At 43.6% G+C, this 15,915-nt stretch overlaps 3 protein-coding genes across 4 annotated transcripts; 1 reads left to right on the forward strand and 2 right to left on the reverse strand.

The window, feature by feature from the left end:
* Positions 1-27: 27 nt before the first annotated feature.
* On the reverse strand, positions 28-6,884 carry arcn1b (archain 1b). Its single transcript, XM_042067871.1, has 10 exons — positions 6,653-6,884; positions 5,353-5,616; positions 4,726-4,905; positions 3,961-4,157; positions 3,363-3,527; positions 2,994-3,159; positions 2,228-2,375; positions 2,027-2,135; positions 1,356-1,560; positions 28-1,170 (listed from the first exon to the last, which is right to left on the reverse strand). The coding sequence occupies exons 1-10, from the start codon at positions 6,653-6,655 to the stop codon at positions 1,081-1,083; spliced, it is 1,527 nt and encodes a 508-aa protein (XP_041923805.1). The 5' UTR covers positions 6,656-6,884; the 3' UTR covers positions 28-1,080.
* Positions 6,885-7,270: 386 nt separating this feature from the next.
* On the forward strand, positions 7,271-10,755 carry rnf26 (ring finger protein 26). Of its 2 annotated transcripts, none has more exons than XM_042067873.1 (2): positions 7,271-7,405; positions 7,907-10,755. In XM_042067873.1, exon 2 carries the CDS (start codon positions 7,992-7,994, stop codon positions 9,336-9,338), a length of 1,347 nt encoding a protein of 448 aa, XP_041923807.1. In that variant the 5' UTR covers positions 7,271-7,405; positions 7,907-7,991; the 3' UTR covers positions 9,339-10,755. The 2 variants fall into 2 exon arrangements, with proteins under 2 accessions (XP_041923807.1, XP_041923806.1); XM_042067872.1 differs by having other exon boundaries at positions 7,273-7,532.
* A 590-nt stretch (positions 10,756-11,345) lies between these two features.
* On the reverse strand, positions 11,346-15,861 carry c1qtnf5 (C1q and TNF related 5). Its single transcript, XM_042067874.1, has 3 exons — positions 15,734-15,861; positions 13,935-14,192; positions 11,346-13,430 (listed from the first exon to the last, which is right to left on the reverse strand). The coding sequence occupies exons 2-3, from the start codon at positions 14,158-14,160 to the stop codon at positions 12,910-12,912; spliced, it is 747 nt and encodes a 248-aa protein (XP_041923808.1). The 5' UTR covers positions 14,161-14,192; positions 15,734-15,861; the 3' UTR covers positions 11,346-12,909.
* Between the last annotated feature and the right edge of the window lie 54 nt (positions 15,862-15,915).

Here is a 15,915-nt window from a genome sequence, read left to right on the forward strand (position 1 = left end):
TAAAACAAGGTACACGTTCAACAGAAATCAGTTAACAATTGCTTTTATTAAAGTTTATATTATATGAATTTGTAGACTGGAATGTCATTACTCCAACATTTGATAATAAAGTTCCATGATTTTACATGTACAGGTACAAAAAGATACTCTTGTAGCAGAAATGTGAGGCTACATAAAGTAGTTCACAAATACCGTTAACAAAGACAATTCAAGAACTACAGGAACTGAAGCATTGTTATAAATGACCTACCTGTACATGTCCCTTGGATGCTATGATCTTAAGTAACAAAAAAAGTGCATTCAGTAAAAAAAAGAAGGCATTTGTTGAGCTGTTCTCTACAAACCCCTGTTCTCATCCTTTCTAGGGATATACTGTACACACACACAAAACAACAGGAAGCACTTTGCTTCAGCCAAAACCGCAAGAGTGAGGGAACCCGGACATATATTAATAGTCCACAGAAACCAGAACTGACTTAAAACTGAGTAAATAGTTAATATGGAATAAAGTAAAGCCAAGCACTTAAAATGACTAAAATGTCAGCATTAAATAACATATACTGGCACATATCAATCTATGCGCCTTCAAAAAAAAAATCAATGGGGAATTTACCATATGTGCCGTTCATAGCCATTTCCCCAATATAGGCAGCTGATATGGAGCTGATACTTCCTCTAACTCAATAGGAGTTCAGTAATGTTGATGCTCTGGGAAATGTAATGATACATAAAAACAAGATGCCATCTAAGCACAACCATGTGTGAATAATCACAACAGAAAGGGCATTTGGGGGATGAGGACATTTCATGCCTTTTGGACAGACCTGCTGAGTTCAGTTTTAAGAGCACTGTGGGTGTTGTTCAACCACTCAGGCTGAATCCTTGGCAATCTGGTGCTGTATGTCAATATTTGGTTTATTTTAACTTTTAATACTTTAAACGTATATTTTCTTCTTCTCGGTCAACTGTATTATGTACACATCAATACCGTCACAAAATAAATTCTATTCTGAAGGGAAAATCCAATTGATGGGTTCATAACCCATAAAAATATAAATGATTTTAGTATCACTTTTTTTGTTACAATATTTCATATTTGTCCGCCACAAATGATGTTTCTGTGGAGAATTTCACTTGGCTATCTCCATCGACAGCGGTGACATTGAGAACCTAGAAGGAGATAAAAAATAAAAATGATAAAACTGTAAGGCCAACAAAAGGCTAATGTCTTAAAATAGACATCTGTATGTTAAAGACTGTTATAGTTACAGTTACAGTATTTTGCCACAAGTGGTTGTGTTTTGTCCAAGTGTATGTGTCATGTCAACTGTGTGCTGATGACGTGAAAAACTTGCCTGTATATCACAGAAGTTGTTTGTGGAGACGAAAGACACACTGATTGGAAAGAAGTCGCTGGTTTGGCCGGCAATGCTGAACTCCATGCTGCCAGTCTTGTTATCGGCGTCGATGACTGGGAAAGACCACACCAGAATGTTCCGTCTGCTGTCATGGCGATACTCGCCGTCCACATCTCCAATCACAGGTGCTCCCACGCCCGACCTGAACCAAAGGACAACCCATCAGAACATGGACACTCAAAGAGAACCAGCAGCACATCCATGTCTAAATGTGCGGTGAAAAAAGTAGCCAACTCCTATCCTGCCATGAACCTGCGTGTTCCGCTCAGTGCTTCATGCACCCAGATCACCGCCGGCAGTGCCCCTGATCATCCAGCAGGAGGCAGCGGATATTGTAATTGAATTGGTCTGTCAGACTTGATGATTTCTTATTTGTAACTGACCAAATATAAGAGCTTGTTAATTAAGCCAAACAAAGTTTAGCAACATTCATTTACTCATTTATTTACGCAATTAAATTACTCAGCCCAAGGATACACTTCACCTCCTTACAGCAATCAATCTATTGTCACAATAATTCATTCTAAATAAAGTTTTTAAATAAAAATTGGCTTAAGGGCCAAAACATCGGAGCTTAAAATGCTATTTCATAAACCCAGTGGACTCACGGCAGGGGAATCGCAATGGCAACGTCTTTGAGTTCCAGATTCTCCTCGTGCAGTTCGTACTCGATGTTGACATCACACCCAGTGGAGCTCTCTGAGGGCCAGCAGTTTACTACAAGAACAATACAAGCAGAGGGTTACCAGGGAGCAGTACACAACAGCAATGAAAGTGGACCGCAGACGTCAGAAATCAATCAAACATACTTGTGAGAGGAATGAGGGCCTCGTCAGTGGTTTGGACTCTCCATTTCAGAACCCCTACATCATTGTTTAGAGGGAAAGACTTCTCTGCATTCTTCAGTCCAATCACACACTCAGAGGAGAAGAGCTTCTTGTCCACGTTGGGGTGAGTCTGACACAGAGAGGTGAACGGCCTTACATCAGAATCAGCAGCAGCACAATCTATTCATACAGTTGTGACTGACTACTCTTGCAGAACAATCAAGTACACCTGACATTTACATGGATTTCTTGGCTACCAATCATGATCAGATAGCAGCCGTCCATATTCACCTTATTCACACGGCAGCCACTGCGCACCAAAACAAGGCTATGGGTACACTCACTATATCATACTTGTTCTTCCCCCCTACTGGCGAATGCATAGAACACAACAATCCTCTAGTTTGTGTACCCCATAGCCTCGTTTTGGTTTACAATTGCCACCGTGTGAATAAGGCCAATGGGGGAGGAAAACGCTCCTTTCTGCAAGCTCTGCCTGATAAGGTTATCTTCCTACCTGTAGCTGAGCTCTGCCTGATAAGGTTATCTTCCTACCTGTAGCTGAGCTCTGCCTGATAAGGTTATCTTCCTACCTGTAGCTGAGCTCTGCCTGATAAGGTTATCTTCCTACCTGTAGCTGAGCTCTGCCTGATAAGGTTATCTTCCTACCTGTAGCTGAGCTCTGCCTGATAAGGTTATCTTCCTACCTGTAGCTGAGCTCTGCTTGATAATAAGGTTATCTTCCTACCTGTAGCTGAGCTCCTTTTTTGTCATTGTTGGCGAGGTGCAGACGAACGCGGCTGTTCTTGTCGTCGCTGATTCGGAGCGTGATGATGCCAGTGACCTCCATGTTCTGCAAGCCCCCGTCGCGGCCGCAGGCCAGGGACACCTTCTCTTCCACCCTCAAATGAACACTGTCAAGGAAGGGAGCACTTCAGCGGGCAGATTCTTTGATGCATAAATTGAAGTGTCCGCATTGACTTAAATGAACACTCATTTTTGTATACATATCCACTATTGACACAGAAGTGTATTAACATCCCATAGTGCCATGGTTTCCTCCAGATGTGCTCCAGGTGTGCATGAGACACTTGAGGAAGGGTGTGCAGTACTGTACCTCTCGGTGTTGATTGGTGGTGGTAGGGCTTTGCTGGTGTCTGACTGCTTCTTTCCTGTAACAGGCATGATGATGTTCTCCCCTTCAGACTTCAGTTTGTCCACAAAGTTCTCCACCTCCTTCCCGCGGGAGCCCAGCTTCAGGGCCTTGTTTGGACCACTCGCTCTGTAGGGGGACATGTCATGGCACAACCAAAAAATTAATCCACCTCATTTCAGTGTCATACCACGGAGATCTTACTTATGTCAAGTTGAAGTTTATTGCCATTTCAACAACCCAGTTGATAGGAAAGTGCCTTGGTGTGCTCACAGTGCAGCATGACCCATCACAATAAAAAGTATATTGAAGTGCACTTCCTTACGGTTAGATAAAGTCCATCAATACTCTCCAACAAGTGAGCTCATGTTCATAAGCAACTTTATAGATGTGGAATCTCTCAAACAGACCTTGCCAGATCACAGTACTTTAAGCCATGAATACAATAATTTAAAAGAAATTACTTACAGAAGACAAAAGCTGTCTGCTAAATACTATAACAATAAAAATAACAGATGAACTAAATCAAAATAAATAAAGCACAGAGCAGATTTTGCGATACCTGGCGGGAGCAGGAGCCATCCTGGGCTTCTCCGGTTCAAACGTGTCTTTGATGAGGCCAGCTGAGGAGGCTATGCTAGCCCCGCCAAAGCCCCCGTAGGATGGGGCCTTCCTCCCGCTGCGCTCAGCGTCCCTCCGGACCTGCTGCAGCTCTTTGGCCTTCCTCCTCATCTCCGCCTTGGCCTCCCTCTCCTGGGTCTGTGCTCACAGGACACACACACAGTGTTTAATACTGGAGCAACTGGTAGTAGCAACAGGTATGTCAGAAACACACATTCTTAACAGATTAGTTATAGGGCAAAACATAAAACAAATACTTATTTTCCTTTTGTTTGTGTCTGCCCAAAATGATATCTATATCAGGGCTGCAACTAACAATTATATAGAAGTTGTTTCAAATGTCATAAAACTGTTGTAATGTTATCAGTGTTTCATTATGCCTTCAAATGCTTTGCTTTGTCCACACGCAAGTTGAAGTCAAGGCAATTAGAGAATTTTTAGGTATTTTCCAAAAAAAGTGACAAAATCGCTGAACCCATTAACAAAACAGTTGCCGATTAATTCAATAATTGACAACTAATCGATTACACATTGCAGCCCAAATTTGCATGAACTTGAAATTCAAAAGCAGACACTCTATATTAGAAAGAAACATATTCTATTATACAGGCACAATTTTTGTATAATTATAATGTACCATCATTTCCTAAAGAAAATAAATCACTCTAAAATATTGCTTTCACAGGCCACACACTGCAAAACTGACCTCTCTGACAGCGCGGAACACCCTCTCCTCATGGGAGTCCATCTCTGTGAAGGTGCGGATCTGGGTGAGGTTGACATTTTCTCTGTAGCCCAGGGCCACGATCTCATCAAAGGCGAACAAGAGCTCAAAGCAGTGGTCCGAGATCTCCCCCTCGTCCATCGTGCGGCAGTACTCCGGGATCTGACAGGCAGTTTGATTGTGAAATGTCAACAAACCTGCAGTACATACACTAACTCAGAAGTTCTCAACTTATTTGGGTCTAAGACACACCAAAAGTCAAACCAAAATGCCAAGACACATATGGTTACTGATTATGAAGTATGTCACACACATATAAATTCATTCTTATGCCCATATTTTTTCTAGAGTGTTCATTAACTGGGACCATAGATAGGCATATGCTCACATGATGCTGACTGAGCTAATTAATAGATTGCCTATTAGGCTGCTTTATAACAACCACTTTATAACTATGAGCCTGTATAAAATGTTCCTCAAAATTCCACGGTACACCTCACGGCACACTGGTTGAGAACCACTGCACTAACTCACAATGACCCGATACACACACACACACACACACACACACACACACACACACACACACACACACACACACCGACATACCACGCGTGAGAAAAGCCGCAAGGTCTCCAAGTCCTCTAAGATGTTGCTGTTCTTGGTGGTGAGGAGGACCATGTACAACCTCTCCAGGGGCTGGTAGACGTAGCGAATGCTGTCAGTCTCCACAAACGTGTGCTGCTTGCCCACGTTCATCAGCTTTGGAAAGGCCGCCAGGAGGCACTCGATACGTGTCCTCGTCATCTCCACAAACTGCCGGGACAAGAGGGGCTTACCCGACTTGGTACACACTGCGGCCGCCAAAAGCACCTAGAAACAAAAGGGGAGGACTCAGTCTGAATAAACACAACTACAGTGTTGCCACTTATTGACCTGTATACAGAGTTTTCATTTCTACATTCAAATGGCCTCTTAGGCAGTGTGTATTATGCTGATTTCTGAAGACTTTTAAGCTGAATTGATTTTTTTAAATCAAATATTTAGGGCAGGGATCCTTACAAATTACAGTGATTTAAGATGGGTATGAATAAAGATGTACAGTTATTTCAGAACATCACAAACAAAGCTTTCCACAGTGCTCTTTCCATGACTAGAGTGCTGGCTGAAGGATTTCAAGAACAATGTATTGCATTATTACATTTGTCAGTTGTGCATGGCCTTACACTGTCTGTACTTGATACATCACCAATAATGTGTGTAACTATTACTGCGTCTGATGTAAAAGATTACTAGCTAATTTATATTATTACACCACCACATTGTAAAAAAATATATTATTACACCACCACATTGTAAAAGACCATAAGCTCCCTGCAGACAAGCTAACGTAACTGCAGATCGAACACGAAATAAGACCTTTGATTCGATATGCTACTGAGACGGCTAGCGTTAGCTTATCCTATTTCAACAGAGAAGTGGGCTATTCATAAACTCTACAAGTTTTAATATGTATGTAATGGCCTGCTATGTTCTGACCTATGGCCAAAACGACCACTATAATCACATATAAACAACTCCCAAACAACACACTCAATATAAAACTAGTCAAAACACAACTTAGTTCAAACTCCTGTCTGAATGGAATGACAGCAGCTAATTTATCGTTAGCTTACAGAGGGATTAGGATACCAAGAATCGTTACAAACAGTTAGCAAAAATAGCTAGCAATATCGCCTGGTGGTTAACGTGATAAAGTGTAGTTCAAAATCCAGTAGGTCAATTATTGCAAGCTGCCCAACTTACTCAAAACTATTACCTGTCTGAGAAGAGACTCGCTAGCGAATGTTAGTTAAACAAGCTACAAGCTGCTAACGTTACGGCTAGCTACCTTGGCCTTATCTCTTACCATTTTGAGTTTCCTGTGATATTTCCTGGTATAATCTCTGACCGCGACTGTCCTATCTTTTACACGTTTATCAAGAAGTTAATTTGGATGCTGTCGCTGTTGATGTGGTCATCTGTCAAGGCTAGCTAGAGTTGAGATAACTTGGCAATATGGCAGAAGTACATAGCCACGTCTCCGGTGGTGACTGAAGTGGTGACGAATGAATCTTGGCTACTAATGATACTGAGTCAGTGGCAGCTACAACTTTCTCTGACCATCACACAACCAGTCAGCCTGTGCCCATCCCCTCAACGTTGTGTTGGCTATCAATAATGTTCCTGAAGCATTCATTCATCGAACACTTCGATAAATATCGATGAACTGTTCTAAAATGCAAGCGACTTTATACTTTTGCTTGCGCATTGGTTCGGAGACAGGGTATTTTTTATTGTACTGTGAATGTGTAACGTGACGTTGCATACGGTAGGGCCTGCGCCTTTTGACTTCAGAAAGTCAACGATCATTTAAAACACTGACTGAACTGTAGCTCTCTGCTGCAACGTTACTTGTTTTGCAATTTGTACAACTCAGGAAGGAGAAAGCAAGAACAAAAGTGACAGAGAAGCAGACATCTACAACGCATGCAATTCGTCTTCCAGTCCAGATGGAGGCGGTCTGTACTATCGACATGCCACTACGGCTGATTACGTTGTTAGCTATCAGTGAGGAAGAATGTGCAATAACCGAGCATAAACAACGCGATGATGGTAGCAGGTATCTGTCCGGGCATGTTGTTATTTATTCACATCGGCAATTAGTAAGAATTCCCACAACAACTGTATACCAGGCCGACTTATACCGCCATTAAGCAGGAATGTGGATCTTATCTTTCGCTAGATTGGTAAGCAAACTGTCGTAGCTTCTAGCTAGCTAGCGTTAGTGAGCTAACTTTTTGAATGCAAACATCCGCCCAGACTGGACTATTGCTAACATCTTATCATAGTTTCTTTTGATCAGTTGGCTGCTATGCATGTGTCACTGTGCTGTGAAACATTATAATTAATTGAAGTTATAACCACTTTTTATGCGAGTTAAAGATTACATAAATGTGACGGTATCCTCTTCGTGGACTTTTGGACGCTGCCTGTCATATGAGGCAGTAAGCTTTCTAGACAGATGGCTAGTCTAGCTGAAGAGTTTAACTCGGCTACCAAAAGATACCGTGGCGTACCTGTTATGACTTAGAACTGTATCTTCTTGATTCTCTGTTTTCAGATCCGTGGTCTTAAACGCCTCCAGTCTCCAGTCCCATGGGTGTCTGAATTCAGTTGACCATTGAGGTGGACAGGATAAAACAGGCATGGGCGTCGTTAACTTCTTATTTTGTACCATTGGAAAATGTTTCGAAATAGCCTGTTTCCTGCTGGATTTAAATTTTGTCATTGTTCATTCCCTGATCCGGCTTTTGATTGGCTTGATTTCCTTCATCCATCACCTACCCATGTTGCTCACAAACTCTGTGATAGAATGCTGGAACCTCACCCTCGTCTGCCTGTTCACCATGTCGGAAGGGGTGTCAGTATTGACTCACAACCTGGCTGGGGGTGGACAGCAGCTCATAGGAGGGCTGGTGGAAAGTTGTAAGATGGTAGGCTACCTTGCCTCCCATGTACTGCTGCGAACCAGGGACCTTCTACACCGTGGGTTGCTTTCTGGACACAGTGTGCTGAAGCACGTATGGGAGGGCTGTGGCATTGCCCTTAGCCTGGTAGTCTATTTAGCCAACACTATTGTGAACTTGCTGCTGATTAGCACGCAGAATTTCTACACTGTGCTCGTTGGTCTTTGGGAGACAGTCCTCTGTCCCTTACAAAACATCTTGGAACTGACCTTGGCGGTGTTCAGCTTCCTGTATAGCACTCTGGTCGGGGCCTCGGTCTTCCTGTGGACGCCATGCCTCTCGGCTGTGGAGTTTCTGGCCTCCCTTGGCCACATCTTTGTCAGCATTTTCCTGTTGAATTTTTATGGACTGTTGTTCACGGTGGGTGTCGTAGCGAGCACCACGATTTACCTGAACCCCGAGCTGTCAAGACAGCAAGCCAACCGCCTCACCCACTACATCAGCACAGTGCCCTCCCTTCGACATCTGCAGGTGCCTATCCATCGCTTGTACGTGCTAGAGAGAAACCTGCGGCAGAGGGTGGCCGTGTGGCACGGCAGCCGCCACCGCTTTGGCCATCGGGCAGTGCGGACAGATGGGGACGGGGATGCGGGGCAGCCGGAGATACTAGCGGAGCAGAGGGTGCCTGCTGGGAACGCCGCTGGTGGTGACGGACAGCCCGCGCTGGGCCTCGCACGCCGACCCCTCGCTCACCAGCCCCCGCCACCGGCCGGTCACTCTTCCGAGCGCCTCTTGCCGAGCTCCAGCACGAGCAGGCCGCTGCAGACGGCAGACGAGGGCAGCAGCCTCAAGCCGTGTCCGTCTCCAGAGGTGGACTCCAGCCTCCTCACCATGCTGCAGGAACAGGAGGAGCGCAAGAAGTGCGTCATCTGCCAGGACAGCTTCAAGACGGTGGTGCTGCTGCCCTGCCGCCACCTCTGCCTGTGCCGCAGCTGCACGGACATCCTGCTCACCCAGCCCGTGTACCAGCGCAACTGCCCGCTCTGCCGACACATGATCTTCCAGACCATGGATGTGTATCTCTGATGGACCAGTGGCCTCGGCCCGCTTTGCTTTGCGTCTTAATGCCAAGCGAGATCTTGCTGTTGAGAGCTTTCTAGGGTGTCGAGTAGCAATCTCAGGCTATCAGCTGATAGTGCAGGGGCTTGATGAGGATGGATCACACACTGTGGATTGTTGGCACGTCATTCTTGGCCTTTCCGCACTGTCAGTATGAGCACTGTCTTATTTGAAACCAAACAGACGTAAATGTAAACAAACAAACAAACAAAAGAAAACCTATGGCCAACTTTGTATGATGTGAATCTAGCCTACATATTTTGTACCCATAGTAATGCTTGCAATAGTTTTATACTCCCTGCGTGGTGAAGGACTGCATGAATAAGGGTCAGTGTGAGTGAGAACTACTCCAGTGCATATACACTTCCAAACACATATGCACAGAGGATTTATTTCTTAATTTGTGCTTCTTTCTTACAATGGCATCATTTATTTTTGATATTATGATGTGTTAAGATATTCCACTGTTATGCATTTGTTTTTCTCAACAATCAGATTTTCATGTCACATGAACGGGTTGACAGAATGTTGGAAGTGGTTTTGTATACCTCTGATCAAGGTGTTGTTGTTGTAGGGAACACGGCGACTGTGAAGATATAGTATAAGTATATATACTCTTGGTGAAATGCTTTGTTTTCCATGTATGTCCTCTCAGTGCTTAATAGTATTCCTACATTCTTTTGAAAAATTATCAAAAAGGTGAAAAACAGAATATGAAATCAGCTGTTGATATATGAATATGAGAGTGAACCTGTTAGCCGTTTTCATTTGCCTTAAGAAGCATACGCTACCTGACGAGCAGACAAAAAAACATGCTATCGTGGCCTAGCAGTAGGCTTTGGTCGTTTTTACTGCTTTGGTCAATTCCAGAAATTGAAGTTCACGGTTCCGACTCGCAAACATCACTGGTAATTTAAAGTGGGCAACCCTTGTTTACATTCCGTTGCAAGAGACAAAATGAAGAAAAACATTTTTATTTTAATTGTTTACCTATCTTGTGTACTATAGACAAAGATGGACATATTGGTGATCAAAAAATGTTAAAATGAGAGACATCCATGCTTCCAAACACTATCTAATACCAGTAGTAAACACTATCTAATACCATAATTTCTCCTTGAGGTATGGTTTTATATAGTTACAACATCATGTTCATTTCTTGCTTAGTGCCTTGACATTGTCAGACATTTGAGGGATCATAATTGTATATCTGCTTCTGGTGATTACAATGACGGGTTCAATAAAAACAGAAGTTTGTTTTCTGGGATCAGGGACCTTGAATACAGCTTTGAGCTGTTTATGTATTTTTTTGTATTCAGAAGGTGTGAAGATGATGAGAATGTAAGTGATGTGAGAACACTCAATAAAACATGTCTAGATTTCAGACTGTTTGTACTGCTTTCCTTGCAGCCTCCACATTAGTCTAGATTATTAGATGGGATTACAAGTCAGTTAATCCTTACTGTACATATTCCAATTGAATGCAACAATGGCTGTCTAAAGACATACATTTGAGACGGGTTGGTAGCCTACTTGCGCATACTATAGCAATTTGATGTAGCAGATTCACATAATATTATTACAAAAAGACAACACAAAAATGATTAGATTATCTGTGAAGATGGCTATGTATATTTTGATTGTTCAATATATTCTTCTGTGTAGAGCCATCAGTAAAGTTTTATTATCTGACAAATGCAGAGTAAGGATGGATCCAGGGAGCAGGAAAGGGGTTGTCTGGGTGAATGCGTAGACATTACATGACATCATAAACGTACAGGAAAAGTTTTAGTCTGATGTGTATATTACAATGGAATACAGCTGCTCAACAAATTAGACACAATAACTTGTCCAGTCATCGCAACATTGAGAGTTCCCCCTAAACACTCATCTTTCCATTTACCACTTTCTAACAATATCACAAAAGGTCTTCTCATTAAAGTAACATGGGATTATTCAAGGAAATGATGTGAATACTATTAGCTACACTTTATTAGCTCTTATGACAAGTCATTTGTGAATCGGCTGTAAAAACAGTATTTTAGTAGTGAATTCAATAACAAGATCAGGGAACTGACTAGAATATGGTTTGACAGAAGAACACAATTTTCAGGTTGAATGAGAGAGAAGCTTCGCATATGCTACTCTGTGTCTACCAAGTATTAGAATTACAGACATTGTTAAGGTTTTACAGCTGGCAATTATACATCCACCCTCAATTGCTTTATTGCAGTGATCCTCACTATTTTTTTCACAAGAGCCACATTGGCAGTGCAAAATCAAAAGGAGAGCCACTTTTACGACAACATACTAAGTCACCTTTGCAAATGTGCATTTTTACATATAAATTGGACATCCTACAAAAAAGAAATAACACAGCCAATACATTTTCATTTAAGACCAGATTTACTTTAATACTGGGATGAGCGGAAGCTGGCATGCATGTCTTTGACTTTCTTCATGCTGTATTTTTAGTATTAGTAGTAGCAGGTTTGACAATACCCCAATTAGGAAGCACCATTAAGGCTTAATAACTTCATTTCACCTTCAATACTGTATTTGGGTGAAGTATAATTCAGATGTTTGCGTTTTTGTAGTGCAATATTGTATGTTTATGAAGCACATTTGAAACAATGTATTGACTGTTAACACATACAGTGAGTCCCATTTAGAAGTGGCCACTTCATTCGCGCTTTTCGTGATTCATGCAGCTGTGTGAAATGTATTACAACTTATCGCCACAAGGTGGCAGTTTAAGTCCGCTGTAACATTTGTAAACAGGGCAGCGGATTGCATTCAAAGGCGTTGCAGTGGCAGTGAGATACTGTAAGCAGAACGAAACTTAAGATCACCTCGTTGAAGTCATACTGTAGACTAGGCTAAATCAGAGCCTACTTTTGTTTTTATCAAGCTGGGGCCAGAGATGATGGCCTTTGGCGAACAGTTTAGGCCTACTCAAAATGAGTAAAACCAAATTTGGCGAAATCTGCGAGCCACCAATTATAGCTTGACGAGCCGCATGTGGCTTGCGAGCCGCGCAATGAGTAACACTGCTTTATTGGCTCGATTTCAAGAGTGCAGCCAAACAGAGCAGTATTTCAGTGTCTCTTCTTGCATAACTGTGGGATGGAACCAAGCCAACTTCAGCCTGCATGTCTAACTGACCACCAGTGATCCTCTCAACATGTCTTTCTGCATGAACATAACAGGAAGTGTGAATAAAAGTGTTCAAACATGACCATGGCCCAGCACTGAACTGTATGTTTTGGCCTTGATGTAAACAAAAAGCTGTACAGTACAAAGATAATGGCAATCAAAGCATTTCATTGATTAAATTGAAAAGCTGTTGAGTGATTAACTCACTCGAGTTATCTCCAGATAATGTTTATTCTGACCTTACTTTGCTTTCTGCAGTCTCATGGTTTGTGCCTTTCAAGTACCTTTGAAACAGAACCCAAAGATGTATGATCACACTCAGTGCCAAAGTATAGGCTATAACATAAACTGACACAATAATGCATAATTGTCAGCCAATAAGCTATGCAAACACAGCCGAGTTTTTCCAGTCTGAGTACACCAAGAAGCCTGTGAAGGTGCTGTCTGTTTTGGGACTGGAATAGAAGCCGTTGTATTCTCCCAGGGCCATCTGAACCCAGACTTTATCGCCAGGAATCAGGTGCGTCAGCGTTCCCCCCGACAGCGACGCCGGTTTGGACCAGTTCCCAAAGAACTGAAAATAGGAGGCCAGCGCGAAGCCGTTCTTCATCAGGTCGAACTGCAGGCTGGCGCGGTAGACCGTGGCGTGGACGGTGAAGTAGTACACTCCCGGGACTCGGCAGGTGAACACGCCCGTCTCGGCGTTGTAGTCGCCCTGCTCGTTTAGCACGATCCGATCGAATCGTATGGCGTCACTCCCTGCGACCGGTACCGCCTTGGCGTCTGACAGCTTGGCGCTGAAGGCGGACTTAGGGGCCACAGCACACTCCCCATCTTTTCCCTGATCGCCTTTGGGCCCCGGGTCACCATGGTCCCCAGTGAGGCCCCTGGAACCAGTCTGACCTGGAGGACAAAGGAGACAGTACAGTCTCAAATGGGATGGCATGAGCGTAACCTGTAATAGCCTAGTGTCAATCACAAATAGAAGATACACCTGCAGTCGTTATGGGAAGGTTTAAGAGTAACATACAAATAGCCTACTGTCAATCACAGATATTAGAAAACAGACCTGCAGTCATTATGGGCAGTCGTTATGGGAAGGTTTGAGAGTAACATACAAATAGCCTACTGTCAATCACAGATACTAGAAAACAGAGCAGCAGTAGTCATGAGTGAACATACTGCCATTCGCTGATGCAAGAGGACACACCTGCAGTTATGTGTTAGCCTGGGGGCTGTGTGCTTCTGCCATTACAGCGTTATTTATACTTGACATCTGTGTCACAGCGCCAATTCCTCCTCCAGTATACACAGGCTTTTGCTAAAATGACTTTGCCATCTGTCTTGCTTGGGTGCTGCAGTTTTATGGGTTTATGTGTTGGCAGTGCGGCGGCCAGACGACTTCACCTGGTTCCCCCCTGTCTCCTTTCTCCCCTGGTGCCCCGGCTTGGGCATCACGCCCGTCTCTGCCATCCCTCCCTGGCACACCGGGGCTGCCGTGCATCCCGGGGGATCCTGGGATACCTGGACTACCAGAACACAGGCTGGGGATCTTGTTGTCGTCAAGCTCGTGCGAAACACTGGCCAGCAGCATGACAAGCAGAGAGAGTGACCACTTCTCGGAGGGCGACATCACTTGTAAGCTCCAGGCGTTGTCTGTAGACTCTGCAGGAAAAGGGACAAGGAGCATGTGGGGGGAGGGGGGGAACATGAATCATTTGCAGCTGTTGTTTTTTAAAGTAACCTGACGAGTTCAATGTTCATGAGTGCGCTTGGGTTGAACCAAAACAGACTTCAGTCAGTCTGGGAGTTAATTCTCGTGCAAAGCAGTGGTATGCAGTCAGCTGATGATGGGGAAAGCACTCAGGATGTTACATAAGCTCATATCTATCCTATTAGTAAGACCAAACCACAGGGGAATTCAACAGCCAATAACAACTAACAATCAGGAATATGCGGCAATGATCCTTCTCTTGTCATGATCGTTCCATCTTGATTAACTTTGCAGAAGTTTATTATTAGATTATTAACTCTGCCTCACACACTCGGCGGGCTGGAAGGGGATTATTAACTCTGCCACACACACTCAGCTGGAAGGGGCACTGAAGGAGAAATGTCCTGGACCGTCCACATATGAAAGTAAACACATCTGTCCTGAATGATTCTTAGATGAGAAAGCGAGAGCTCACACATTCACACACACACTCACACCTTTGGCCTGAGGCAATGCATTTCTCTGAAGTTAATGCCTCCAGGAAAATCAGCTTTCCTTTTAAGCTACATTTATACTTTGAAAAACAGCTGTCTTTTCCCCCAAAGCTCCTTTAACTGTCTGACCAAAACGACTCCATTCCCATCACCAGAAAGGGCCGTGATTTGGTGCCCTTGTTTACTGGAATAGCTTTAACATTATGCTGTTACCTGGCTCCAGAAGCACTGGACTCCTTCAGCGTCTGCATCTCTGCATGAAAATGTCTGACTGGGGAGTTAAAGGAACCGCTCCCCTGGGGAATGTGTGCGGCGCGCAGACTAAATAGCACTCCAGCACGGGGCCATCTGTCTGCTGCCGGTCTGCCTGCAGTCAGTAATGTCCTTTCACCTCTCACTCATCTCTTCTCCTGCCCATCCCCACATTACCTCCCCTTACTGTCCTCACCTTCGCCACTTAAGGTCTTACCGTCTTTGCTGAAGACAGATGTAACCTTTTCCTATACTGTAAAGGGCTACAACGGAATACATCTAAGGTTAAGACACATTCAAAACAACAGAAATTCAAGTCACAAACTAACTCAACTTCTGTGTTTTTTAGTCCCTGGTGTAGTCTGAACTAACTCAACTTCAGTGTTCTTGTAGTCCCTGGTGTAGTCTCATTGTAGTGAGCTCCATCAGTCATGTTTAGCGGATAGAGGGCAGTAAACAATAGAGTATGCAGTATGAACCTCTGGTCTTTGTTCTTACTTGCACTGTTCACCCAATCAACTACTTCCAATATTTATAGTGATGTGAGCCATGAACTCCAATAGACTGATAGATTCTGAGTGCAATAAACATAGTAAAACCAGACATAGTAAAGCTAGAGACAGTAAACTAGATGTAGAAAAAGTAAATTAGATATGTGGGTTTTAAAACCCATGGTTTCTATCACTGCCACTTGAGCTTGAAAGCTGGAGAAGTTAGATTTAGCAAAGCTGGAATGTAAAACCTACCTGTACCAGTTCTGAGCTTCACTGAGGAAACAGCTCAGGTCCGTCCAGGGCAGAAAATAAGTGTAACGCTGAACTTTTCTCGCTTGTTCAGGGAGTCTGGGAAAAAGTGATACTCCCCGTCTTGGAAGGAAATGGCAATGAAAGCCAATTAGGGAGCAAGAGAGGGGGAGAGAGAAGAGGGA

This window comes from Alosa sapidissima, chromosome 17 (assembly GCF_018492685.1).
Source record: "Alosa sapidissima isolate fAloSap1 chromosome 17, fAloSap1.pri, whole genome shotgun sequence".
In the NCBI taxonomy this organism is placed as follows: Eukaryota; Metazoa; Chordata; class Actinopteri; order Clupeiformes; family Clupeidae; genus Alosa; species Alosa sapidissima.